Source organism: Schistocerca cancellata, chromosome 4 (assembly GCF_023864275.1).
Source record: "Schistocerca cancellata isolate TAMUIC-IGC-003103 chromosome 4, iqSchCanc2.1, whole genome shotgun sequence".
In the NCBI taxonomy this organism is placed as follows: Eukaryota; Metazoa; Arthropoda; class Insecta; order Orthoptera; family Acrididae; genus Schistocerca; species Schistocerca cancellata.
Genome location: NC_064629.1, coordinates 503,944,739 through 503,957,521, shown reverse-complemented (window position 1 = coordinate 503,957,521; position 12,783 = coordinate 503,944,739). Strand labels below are relative to the sequence as shown.

At 39.7% G+C, this 12,783-nt stretch overlaps 1 protein-coding gene across 1 annotated transcript in view; it reads left to right on the top strand.

The window, feature by feature from the left end:
- Positions 1 to 12,783, top strand: part of LOC126183449 (tolloid-like protein 1) — a 604,520-nt gene that overhangs the window by 420,713 nt on the left and 171,024 nt on the right. The window contains exon 7 of the mRNA XM_049925443.1: positions 10,098 to 10,325. Coding sequence (XP_049781400.1) covers positions 10,098 to 10,325 — 228 coding nt within the window. The remainder of the gene's footprint in view (positions 1 to 10,097; positions 10,326 to 12,783) is intronic.

The window sequence follows — 12,783 nt, the reverse complement described above, 5'->3', positions numbered from 1 at the left end:
TATCCTCGAATTATTTCAGGAGAAACTCCATTAGGAAAAGCTGTTTGGGTGTTAAGTACTGCCGGCCGGAGTGGCCGTGCGGTTCTAGGCGCTACAGTCTGGAACCGAGCTACCGCTACGGTCGCAGGTTCGAATCCTGCCTCGGGCATGGATGTATGTGATGTCCTTAGGTTAGTCAGGTTTAATTAGTTCTGAGTTCTAGGCGACTGATGACCTCAGAAGTTAAGTCGCATAGTGCTCAGAGCCATTTGAACCATTTTGTTAAGTACTCCAGATGGTCCTGCTTGCTGCACATCTTGCGGCTGGCTGACATAGACTGAAGCTTGTCCTGCAGATCGTGCATCCTTGATATGATGGAGAGAATTAACATCTGAAGTTGATCTGTTTGCCTCCACGACCCAGTCTGTTACTTCACTGACCATAAAGTCTTCGTCAGTGAAGATGTCTTCATCAAATGGAAATATTCCACATTTCTTGAAAGCCGAACGTATGTTAGTGGGTGTCATTGGTTTGTCGTGAGCAATTTTGACACATACAGCTACATCAAAGTAGTGAGAGGAGTGCCTTTTTTTGTGAAGGAGTTTTGAATTTAATGCTGAGTAATAAGTTTCCTTGAATGAAGAGCACATTCCTACATCTAGAGGCTGCAGTTTGTTTGAGGTATGTGGAGGTACGGTTAGCATAAGCACCCTATTGGCTTTTGCTACATCTATTACCTCAATTGACAGATGAGTTTCATGATTGTCTAAAATTAGAAGCGCAGGATTGTCTTTGCTACTACTAAATTTGTGGATGAAATGTTTCACGACATCCACAAAAAGTTCGCTATTCAGCCAGCCACTCTTTATTGCTAACCCCAGGGTGCCTGCTGGTGCATTACTTATCATTTGTTGTTTAAAATGTACTCGAGGAAATATCATTGCCGGGGACAGGGGAAAGTACCACCTGCACTGATTATGCAACAGGTGGTCACTACGACACCACGTTCTGCACTAGTTGCTTGTAAAATCTGTTTACTTCCCTTTTGCGCCACTACCTTTGGAAGCCTATCTGGTACAGTTGAGGTACTTGCTTCATCCAGATTGAAAACCCTTGTACCATCAGCGAAAGTAGGGCATCTCTGGTAAAGGTCTTTCAAGTTTTTGAAGAAATTCGGAACTATACCGATTAAAGGATGTTGCTCTGGATAAGCTGCAGCCGCGCGGGAGTAGCCGAGCGATCTTAGGCGCTGCAGTCATGGACTGTGCGGCTGATTCCGGCGGAGGTTCGAGTCCTCCCTCGGGCATGGGTGTGTGTGTTTGTCCCTAGGATACTTTAGGTTAAGTAGTGTGTAAGCTTAGGGGCTGATGACCTTAGCAGTTAAGTCCCATAAGATTTCACACGCATTTGAACATTTTTGATAAGCTGCAGCCCTCTGGGGTTCAGATACTTAAACTGGGATTTCGTTTCATGAACCCATGGAACCAGTTTACACCAGCCATTCCCTCCATCCAGTTCTCAGGATATTTCGGACAATTTTTCACAGCCGGTTCACTTGCTAAGCGCCTGCATGTTGTAGTGTCAACACCAAAGCATATCTTAGAAGAATGTAACAAATACTCCACTAATTCTTTCTCCTGCTCCACAGAAAATACCTTTCGATTTTCATAGTTTGGTGTCAATCTTTCACTGGAACCACATTTAATGTTTTGAACATATCGTCGAAGAGTAGGGTAAGGTACTGAACGAGATTTATCTGTTTGGTGAACTGCCATACCCTTATTAAGAACATCCTGTACAGCTTCTTGCATAACATTGTGGTCAGTTTTACCTCAGTCCGTTTTCCTGCGGTACAAACGAACCATCTTCAAACGTGATAATACAGGGTGATTCAAAAAGAATACCACAACTTTAGGAATATAAAACTCTGCAACGACAAAAGGCAGAGCTAAGCACTATCTGTCGGCGAATTAAGGGAGCTATAAAGTTTCATTTAGTTGTACATTTGTTCGTTTGAGGCGCTGTTGACTAGGCGTCAGCGTCAGTTGATGCTAAGATGGCGACCGCTCAACAGAAAGCTTTTTGTGTTATTGAGGACGGCAGAAGTGAATCGACGACAGTTGTTCAGCGTGCATTTCGAACGAAGTATGGTTTTAAACCTCCTGATAGGTGGTGTATTAAACGTTGGTATAAACAGTTTACAGAAAATCGGTGTTTGTGCAAAGGGAAAAGTTCTGGACGGCCGAGAACGAGTGATGAAAATGTAGCACGCATCCAGCAAGCTTCATCATTGGCCTCCAAGAAGCCCTGATCTTACCCCCTGCGATTTTTTCTTATGGGGGTATGTTAAGGATATGGTGTTTCGGCCACCTCTCCCAGCCACCATTGATGATTTGAAACGAGAAATAACAGCAGCTATCCAAACTGTTACGCCTGATATGCTACAGAGAGTGTGGAACGAGTTGGAGTATCGGGTTGATATTGCTCGAGTGTCTGGAGGGGGCCATATTGAACATCTCTGAACTTGTTTTTGAGTGAAAAAAAAACCTTTTTAAATGCTCTTTGTAATGATGTATAACAGAAGGTTATATTATGTTTCTTTCATTAAATACACATTTTTAAAGTTGTGGTATTCTTTTTGAATCACCCTGTATAAAACAGGACTGTTGAACGTCTGTAATTTCAAAGCCTTAAATACCTACACATATGTATTTACTATTGATATTGTTACAATGACCTTTCTCTAAAAGTTGGTGACAAATGATTGAACGAAATTCAGTCTATCTACGTCTCCAAAAATTACTTCACTGTCGCGAAACTAACATAGCGCCAGTACAACACTAATCGCGGGAACTAGATCCTGGCCCGCAGCTCGTGGTCGTGCGGTAGCGTTCTCGCTTCCCACGCCCGGGTTCGATTCCCAGCGGGGTCAGGGATTTTCTCTGCCTCGTGATGGCTGGGTGTTGTGTGATGTCCTTAGGTTACTTGGGTTTAAGTAGTTCTAAGTTCTAGGGGACTGATGACCATAGCTGTTAAGTCCCATAGTGCTCAGAGCCATTTGAGCCAACTAGATCCTGTAGAAAACAAATGGCAGTCGATAGAGCAGTACTGACAACATATGCACAGAGGAAAAAATAATTTACCACCTTATACTGAAATTATGCTACCTGATTCATTGTGCCTCATGGTTCAGAGTGCCCCACTCTCCCCTACATTTTCACCATGAGGCCATATTAGAATACTGTCGTCAACGTACCATAGGAAGCAAGATGGATGCAACCTAGTAGAATTCAGAGCTTGATCCTCAAAATGCTCCATGAAGAATTTCACGTCGGCTGGAGACAATGAGGATCCCATGGCTGTGTTACGTCAACATGTAATATCCATTGCAGTACAGGAAGTACATTGTCATTAGCGCATGGTGGAACACCTTACAAACCCAGGTTTAAGCTATTGTCCCAAAAAATCCAGCGTGACTTATACTTCACCCTCATAAAAAGTGACCCAAGTCCCAAACTAATCATTATGTCATTTTGGTCTATTTTTATTATCCCGAGGGTCTCAAAGTATGACTGCAAGTTAACAACATGATTTTTATAGGTCACTGTTACAATATTCAGGGCCTGTTAGACCAGCTAAAGTAAAAATGTTTGTTAGATTTCAGTTTTGACAGCACTTGGTCACAACAGTCAAGATTAGGTATTTTGTGTATGATAAATCTATTACAAGGGCATAACTATGTTTCATTCTGATAGTGTATTAATTCTGTAAATATTAGCTGTTTGTGTGCTGTAATGTATTCATGTATTTTGGCAATCTCCCGACAAATGATCAGAGTAGTGAGTACTGTATTCAAATGTTTTGTGTTTTATATGTGATACTTTCTGACTTCTTCCACACCCACAAGAATCGTTTCATTTTTGGGTCTATGGAATGAAAACTGAATCTAATGTAAAGAGGAACAGCTTCCTTGAGTAACTTCAGCAATCCACAGAGCCTGGGAGGTGTGGCGGCACATGGCATGAATTTCTTCGCAGCTTCTTCTCGCATACCAGATTCCTTTATTAACTTCCTTTTCTTTCTTAAAGTGATCTGTGTGGATTGCAGCTAAGCTTCCAATGTGTATAGTATTCAGCACCTTCAGGTGGTGGTCTTCTGTGTTCAGAACCACAATGGTATTTCCTTTATAGGTTGGCAAAAATCATGAATTCCTCATTCTGACGTAATAAAGGTAAGCCATATTGTTCCTCCCAGCTAATATTGGATTTCAGTGGCTTAGCTTTTGCTAGGATATGGCTGGTAGTTATTCTGCCATCCTCAGCTGTGCCAAGAGAGAGAGACCTGATGCACTACTCTGTTCCACCAGCAACAACCAATATGGCAGATATCACAGGGCTGGAGAAAAATAGAGCACTCTATGCTACAACAGAGCTGCCATCCAGTTCTTGGTGAGAAAAATAAACAACTGTCCTGTGGATCTTACCTGACTCCAGGTTGGCATCTTCCCGAGTTAAGTGGTCAAACTTGGAACACTGCTTAGACATTCTCTTTCACAAACTCACATGCTGCTGCACTACTATAGCTGTATCTACACACTCATCATTGAATGGTGACAAAGTTGGTGCCAGAAGCATATGACAATGAAGCAGGCCTTTGGCATCAAACTGAGCTCATACCATGGCATGACTATTCTTCTTCAAAATTGCGTCTACTGCATCAAAAGTGTGGTGCAAAATAATTATCAAATAGTGACTTATACCCACAAATTATAGTTTCATTTACAATCAGTTAGGATTAATGCTCACTGAGACAATCTACAGAAAACAATATGGATGGGTTTACAAGTAGTAGTTTTATTCACCTGTGGATCACATATAGAAGAATATTTAGCATGTTATGTAATTATAGTTTAAGAATAAAAATCACAATTTTTATACACAAATGTTTACATACTTATAGGTCTAGTTATTAAGGTAGTACAAGTAGATGATTGGGGACTCTTAGTAGGAAATACCCTGTCGTGTGCATGAAGGAATTTAGAGAAACAGTGCAACACCTTAATCAGGATATCTGTATGGGAATTAGACCATCCATCTTCCAGAATACAAGTCCAGTCTGTTAAAAGCAGTACAAACTCATTCACTTTATCCGTTGTTTACAACACATTTCTGTTTATAAATTCTTGCACTGAAGTTATTTCATAATATAAAAAGCTAGTGCTACTCTGTTCTTTCATTTTACAATCTCAGTTACTACTACAGCTACTACTACTATCAGTACGAGCACAGTGCACCTGCAAAGTCTCTCCACAGTGGCGAGCTCTGCAAGTCTCACCTTGTGGGTTGCATAAGAGTGGCAGCAAATTCATGTCACTATTTACACTACGGGCCACGATTCACTGCTTGTGGCTGCAGTTCTGTCAGGAGATTGGATTCACCATTATTTTAATTAAAACAATGAAATTAATTAATTATATTAATTACATTTAAATACACTGTACTCATCAGTTTTGCCATGAAGAGACAGTCCATGCATGGCCTAAGCTTGAAATCATCCTCTGAGGCAAACTGACAGTCTGAACAAGGCACACAAGCGATATTGTCACTTTCATGACCGTTGACACAGTGTGCTCTAATGAACTGCATTGTGAGTGGATGTCTACCTGTACAGGGTGAGGCAAACGAAAGTGGCCCAGATGAGTGGATACGATTGGACTTGAATGTATGCATATAACTACACCCCATGATGTGCACACCATGTGTATGCCTACCACATGATCCACGCCAGCTCAGAGCATAGTGTGGGGTAAGTTAGTGTGAGTGGAGCTGTGCAATGGGAATGATGGTGCTCACAGTGGATCAAAGGGTATTTATTGTGGAAAGTTATGTGACAACAAAGTCGTGGAAACAGTGGAATCAGTTGTTTGCTGAAGAGTGTAATGGTGCCAAAGTGACAGTAAAGAGTGCCATACAATGCTTACTCTGAGAATGGCATCAGGCAAGATCTGTTTTGAGCAAATCAAAAAACATTCTGAAACATTCCCACACATCAGCACCCAAAAATGCCATCAACATCTGCTGTAGTCAGGTTAGTAGTATATTTCCTTTCCTCTGCTGTGTTTCTTTGTACCCTGGAACTCTGTTCTCCAGGCCACTTTTATTTGCCCCACCCAGTATTTACATTATGTTGGTGGCTGCATGTAACAGTTTCCTTTGGTCAAAAGTATACTGAGAAAGAGTTTTCCAACAAAAAATCAAAAGAAAGCTTTTTAAGACATCACAAACTAATTTATTTGAAATGTATATGCAGCTTCTGAAGGTCATAATGAATTAAAACCCTCTTTACAGCTCGTAAAACTTGGTTTTAAATGACTACACTACCAGTTTCATGGCTTATAGCCACATCTTCAGGTGCAACCTTAATTATGATTATAAACTTTACTCCAATTTCGGCCACTAGGGGCAAATTTAGCACTGGGAATGCAAGAAAGATGTATAGAAATGTTTCCACATGTAATTAATTAGGAATGGTACACGAGCAGAAAAGTCCAAACAAATGAGAGAGGCATAATGTTGATTTTACTATTAACCAGAGCTTACACAAGTTCTTCAATATGAGCACTGGAAATGTCTATGGGATTCTGCAGAATGCAAGATTTACACCTGGTGGCCATATTTTGAACTATTTTTTTCCAAAATAAGTAGGTTAGCATATCTACCAAGTTTCACTGCCATACAATAACTACAGCCCACACGGGACTTCCGTGAGTAGCTGCACATTAAGAATAACCACCCTGTGTAAGAACAAGAAACAGTAGCTGAAGGCTAAAACCTAGGTCACGGTGGAGGTTTGAGTCCTTTCTCTGGCATGGGTGTGTGTTTTTGTCCTTAGGATAATTAAGGTTAAATAGTGTGTAAGCTTAGGGACTGATGACCTTAGCAGTTAAGTCCCATAAGATTTCACACACATTAGTACTTATTTTTTCTAAAACCTGTCTTGAAGATGTAGCTCATTACATAGTCAGTCATGGAAATATGAAATACTGCAGGGCCATATATACAAAGTAGAATGAACTAAGCACACTGGCTTCTTCCCTGTCTCAAACCAGACATGAGATGTGTAGCTTGCAAAAGTAGGCAAAAAAAAAGTTCAAATGTGTGTGAAATCTTATGGGACTTAACTTCTAAGGACATCAGTCCCTATGCTTACACACTATTTAGCATAAATTAACCTAAGGACAAACACACACACCCATGCCTGAGGGAGGACTCGAACCTCCGCTGGGACCAACCGCACACTCCAGGACTGCAGCGCCTTAGACTGTAGTGCCAACAGTAAAATTTGGAGGCGGTGGTGCTATGGTATGGTCATGTGTTTCATGGAGGGGACTTGCACCCCTTGCTGTTTTGCATGGCTTTATCACAGCACTGGCCTACATTTATGTTTTAAGCACCTTCTTGCTTCCCACTGTTGAAGAGCAATTTGTGGATGGCGATTGCATCTTTCAACTCGATTGAGCACATGGCGGAGCCTGTGGCGGAATGGTTACATGACAGTAACATCTCTGAAGTGGACTGGCCTGCACAGGGTCCCAACCCGAATCCTATAGAACACCTTAGGGATATTTTGGAATGCCAACTTCGTGCCAGGCCTCACAGACTGACATCAGTACCTCTCCTCAGTACACTACTCCATGAAGAATCGGCTGCCATTCCCCAGGAAAACTTCCAGCACCTAAGCACCTAGTTGAACATATACCTGCGAGAGTGGAAGTTGTCATCAAGGCTAAGGATGGGCCAACATCATATTGAATTCCAGCATTACTGATGGAGGGTGCCATGAACTTGTTAGTCATTTTCAGCCAGGTGTCCAAATAATTTTGATGACATAGTGTATATGCATATTCTTATGTGTAAAGAGTGTTTTGTAGCAGAAAGCAGGAATTTATTAGCCTGAAACTTAAGCTTTGTTGGGAGAAGAGCCATAACCACATTGGGCAGTGCATTGTTTAATTTTAATCCCGCATATTTTGGACCCTTTTCATAGAGTGCTGTTCTGTGTCTGGTGACATAACATGTTTCTTTATATTTGGTATTGTACAGAAAAGGCATCCAGCCACCCCTAAAACTAACATCGTTAAATCCGTTGTAGCCATGCCGACCCTGCAATCAGTGCAGAACTATGGCGAAAGTGAAAGAAATTCTTTTAACAAGCAATATGGCTTTGACATTGTACATGTTTACTATGGTTGACACGCCAGTTTTTGGAAACAAGCCATGGCTTCATTCCTTATATTTAGTTGCACAAATGATTCTTATAGCACTTTTTTAAAATACCACTAACTTATTTAGATTTGCTCTGGTTGTTGCTCTGTATTTCAAGTGTGATGAAAATAAAGTATGGTATGCAGTGTTTGGCACAAGAATGTCTTTGCAGAACTTGGTAATCATATTGATTGAAATTATAGTCTTAGATAACTTACACACTAGTGAGTCAACATGTGTGTCCCATCTTTTTTTACCAATTTATTGGCAATGGCTAATTTAATTTGTTAAACTCCATGAGACACGTCATAGTCATGCTTACATTTAGCACACATGTGCTCAATCGAGTTGAAAGATGCAATCGCCATCCACAAATTGCTCTTCAACAGTGGGAAGCAAGAAGGTGCTTAAAACAAAAATGTAGGCCAGTGCTGTGATAAAGCCATGCAAAACAGCAAGGGGTGCAAGTCCCCTCCACGAAACACATGACGATTCCATAGCACCACCGCCTCCAAATTTTACTGTTGGCACTACACACACTGGCAGATGACGTTCACCAGGCATTCTCGATACCCACAACCTGCCATCAGATCGCCACATTGTGTACCGTGATTTGTCACTCCACACAATGTTTCTCCACTGTTCAATTGCCCAATGTTTATGCTCCTTAGACCAAGTGAGGCATTTACCAGTGTGATGTGTGGGCTTATGAGCAGCCGCTCAACCATGAAATTCAAGTTTTCTCACTTCCTTCCTAACTGTCATAGTACTTGCAGTGGATCGTGATGCAGTTTGGAATTCCTGTGTAGTGGTCTGAGTAAATGTCTGCCTATTACACATTATGACCCTTTTCAACTGTCGGCAGTCTCTGTCAGTCAACAGACGAGGTCAGCCTGTACGCTTTTGTGATATACATGTCCCTTCATGTTTCCACTTCACTATCACATTGGAAACAGTGGACATAGGGATGTTTAGGAGTGTGGAAATCTCACATACAGACATATGACACAAGTGACACCCAATCACCTGATCACGTTTGAAGTCTGTGAGTTCTGCGAAGTGCCCCATTCTGCTCTTTCATGATGCCTAATGACTACTGAGGTTGCTGATATGGAGTACCTGGAAGTAAGTGGCAGCACAATGCACCTAATATGAAAAATGTATGTTTTTTGGGGTGTCCGGGTACTTTTGATCACATAGTGTATGAAGAGTAAGAAGTGCTTGGAAAAAAAAACATATTAACAGTATTCAGGAAACCATGTATTTGTAATTTTATCATTTGTGAATCAGTGACAAATTGAGAAGAATATATTATCATGTTATGTATAAAGAATTGTAACATTTGCTGTTTTTGTACATATGCAGTGAATCATTCTATGTTGAGTAAAGTATTGTTATTATTATTATTGTTATTTTATTATTACTGACTGTTTGGCTGCAGAATACTTTATAATCCTTAAGTAATTCTTGCCTTGCTCTCTGTGACAGCATCTTATTTTCACATGTGATTACTGAACTGAAAAGGTGGCCATTTCCTTTGGAGATAGATCTTCTACAGACACGGAAAGATAATGTACACAGGTGCAGAGGTTCTCACAAAGAAAATGTATTTGAAGAGTGGTTTAGCAAAGTGTAAAGTTGTTTCAACTGCAGTTAAAAATATTTTTCAAAAGAAATATTAAGTAAATTGACCAGTGTTGCAAAACTTACCTGTATATATCTCTATCTTCATATGTTGGTGTGTGCTAGACTCTATGCATCTGACATTGTATACCAATCTTAGCTCACAATAATTATTCCAAAATTTTTAATTTATAAATATAAAAATGTTGAGTTACTAAATTTGTGTTATAGGTTGTGGTAGAACTTATCAAGAAAATTCAGCTACATTTTCAACTCCAGGTTTCCACCCAACTGCAGCAGCTTCTGTAACACCAGAACATTGTGAGTGGAGAATAACAGCAACACATGGTGAACGAATCATTCTTAACATTACAAGTATAGACATGTATCCCAATGAAAATTGCTGTTCTGATTACATAGAGATAAGAGATGGTTATTGGCAAAAATCACCTCTTATAGGTAAACAAGTTTTATTGTCTTCATTATTATGTTGGTTTAGATTATTTAGACTGTCTAAAATACTGGCATCAATGTTTTACATATTTTGCTAAAGAAGAAATGAAAATATTGTAATTTGTCATTTATTGCTCTTTATATACTATTTTCAGTACATGTTTATACATTTAATGAAAATCTCCTTAATTTTATGGACATTATGGTTGCATGCTGTACTTCTGAAACTTCTGAAAATTATTCTTATAATATTTAATTTTTACCAGCTACTGCTCTCTGTAAACATTTTACATAATGTGCTAATTTAAGTTACTCAGTACCTTATTTGCCAAATTAGATCACTTTGCATCATTTTTGTTTTTAGATAAAAGTGTAGATTAGATTAGATTAGATTAGATTAATACTAGTTCCATGGATCATGAATACGATATTTCGTAATGATGTGGAACGAGTCAAATTTTCCAATACATGACATAATTAAGTTAATTTAACAACATACTTAAGTTAATATAACAACTCTTTCATTTTTTTGTGTTTTTTATTTTTATTTTTTTTTAATATTTTTTTTTTTAGTTTATATCTAAAAATTCCTCTATGGAGTAGAAGGAGTTGTCATTCAGAAATTCTTTTAATTTCTTCTTAAATACTTGTTGGTTATCTGTCAGACTTTTGATACTATTTGGTAAGTGACCAAAGACTTTAGTGCCAGTATAATTCACCCCTTTCTGTGCCAAAGTTAGATTTAATCTTGAATAGTGAAGATCATCCTTTCTCCTAGTATTGTAGTTATGCACACTGCTATTACTTTTGAATTGGGTTTGGTTGTTAATAACAAATTTCATAAGAGAGTATATATACTGAGAAGCTACTGTGAATATCCCTAGATCCTTAAATAAATGTCTGCAGGATGATCTTGGGTGGACTCCAGCTATTATTCTGATTACACGCTTTTGTGCAATAAATACTTTATTCCTCAGTGATGAATTACCGCAAAATATGATGCCATATGAAAGCAACGAGTGAAAATAGGCGTAGTAAGCTAATTTACTAAGATGTTTATCACCAAAATTTGCAATGACCCTTATTGCATAAGTAGCTGAACTCAAACGTTTCAGCAGATCATCAATGTGTTTCTTCCAATTTAATCTCTCATCAATGGACACACCTAAAAATTTGGAATATTCTACCTTAGCTATATGCTTCTGATTAAGGTCTATATTTATTAATGGCGTCATACCATTCACTGTATGGAACTGTATGTACTGTGTCTTATCAAAATTCAGTGAGAGTCCGTTTACAAGGAACCACCTAGTAATTTTCTGAAAGACAGTATTGACAATTTCATCAGTTAATTCTTGTTTGTCAGGTGTGATTACTATACTTGTATCATCAGCAACGAGTGAAAATAGGCGTAGTAAGCTAATTTACTAAGATGTTTATCACCAAAATTTGCAATGACCCTTATTGCATAAGTAGCTGAACTCAAACGTTTCAGCAGATCATCAATGTGTTTCTTCCAATTTAATCTCTCATCAATGGACACACCTAAAAATTTGGAATATTCTACCTTAGCTATATGCTTCTGATTAAGGTCTATATTTATTAATGGCGTCATACCATTCACTGTATGGAACTGTATGTACTGTGTCTTATCAAAATTCAGTGAGAGTCCGTTTACAAGGAACCACCTAGTAATTTTCTCAAAGACAGTATTGACAATTTCATCAGTTAATTCTTGTTTGTCAGGTGTGATTACTATACTTGTATCATCAGCAAAGAGAACTAACTTTGCCTCTTCATGAATATAGAATGGCAAGTCATTAATATACACTCCTGGAAATTGAAATAAGAACACCGTGAATACATTGTCCCAGGAAGGGGAAACTTTATTGACACATTCCTGGGGTCAGATACATCACATGATCACACTGACAGAACCACAGGCACATAGACACAGGCAACAGAGCATGCACAATGTCGGCACTAGTACAGTGTATATCCACCTTTCGCAGCAATGCAGGCTGCTATTCTCCCATGGAGACGATCGTAGAGATGCTGGATGTAGTCCTGTGGAACGGCTTGCCATGCCATTTCCACCTGGCGCCTCAGTTGGACCAGCGTTCGTGCTGGACGTGCAGACCGCGTGAGACGACGCTTCATCCAGTCCCAAACATGCTCAATGGGGGACAGATCCGGAGATCTTGCTGGCCAGGGTAGTTGACTTACACCTTCTAGAGCACATTGGGTGGCACGGGATACATGCGGACGTGCATTGTCCTGTTGGAACAGCAAGTTCCCTTGCCGGTCTAGGAATGGTAGAACGATGGGTTCGATGATGGTTTGGATGTACCGTGCACTATTCAGTGTCCCCTCGACGATCACCAGTGGTGTACGGCCAGTGTAGGAGATCGCTCCCCACACCATGATGCCAGGTGTTGGCCCTGTGTGCCTCATTTGTATGCAG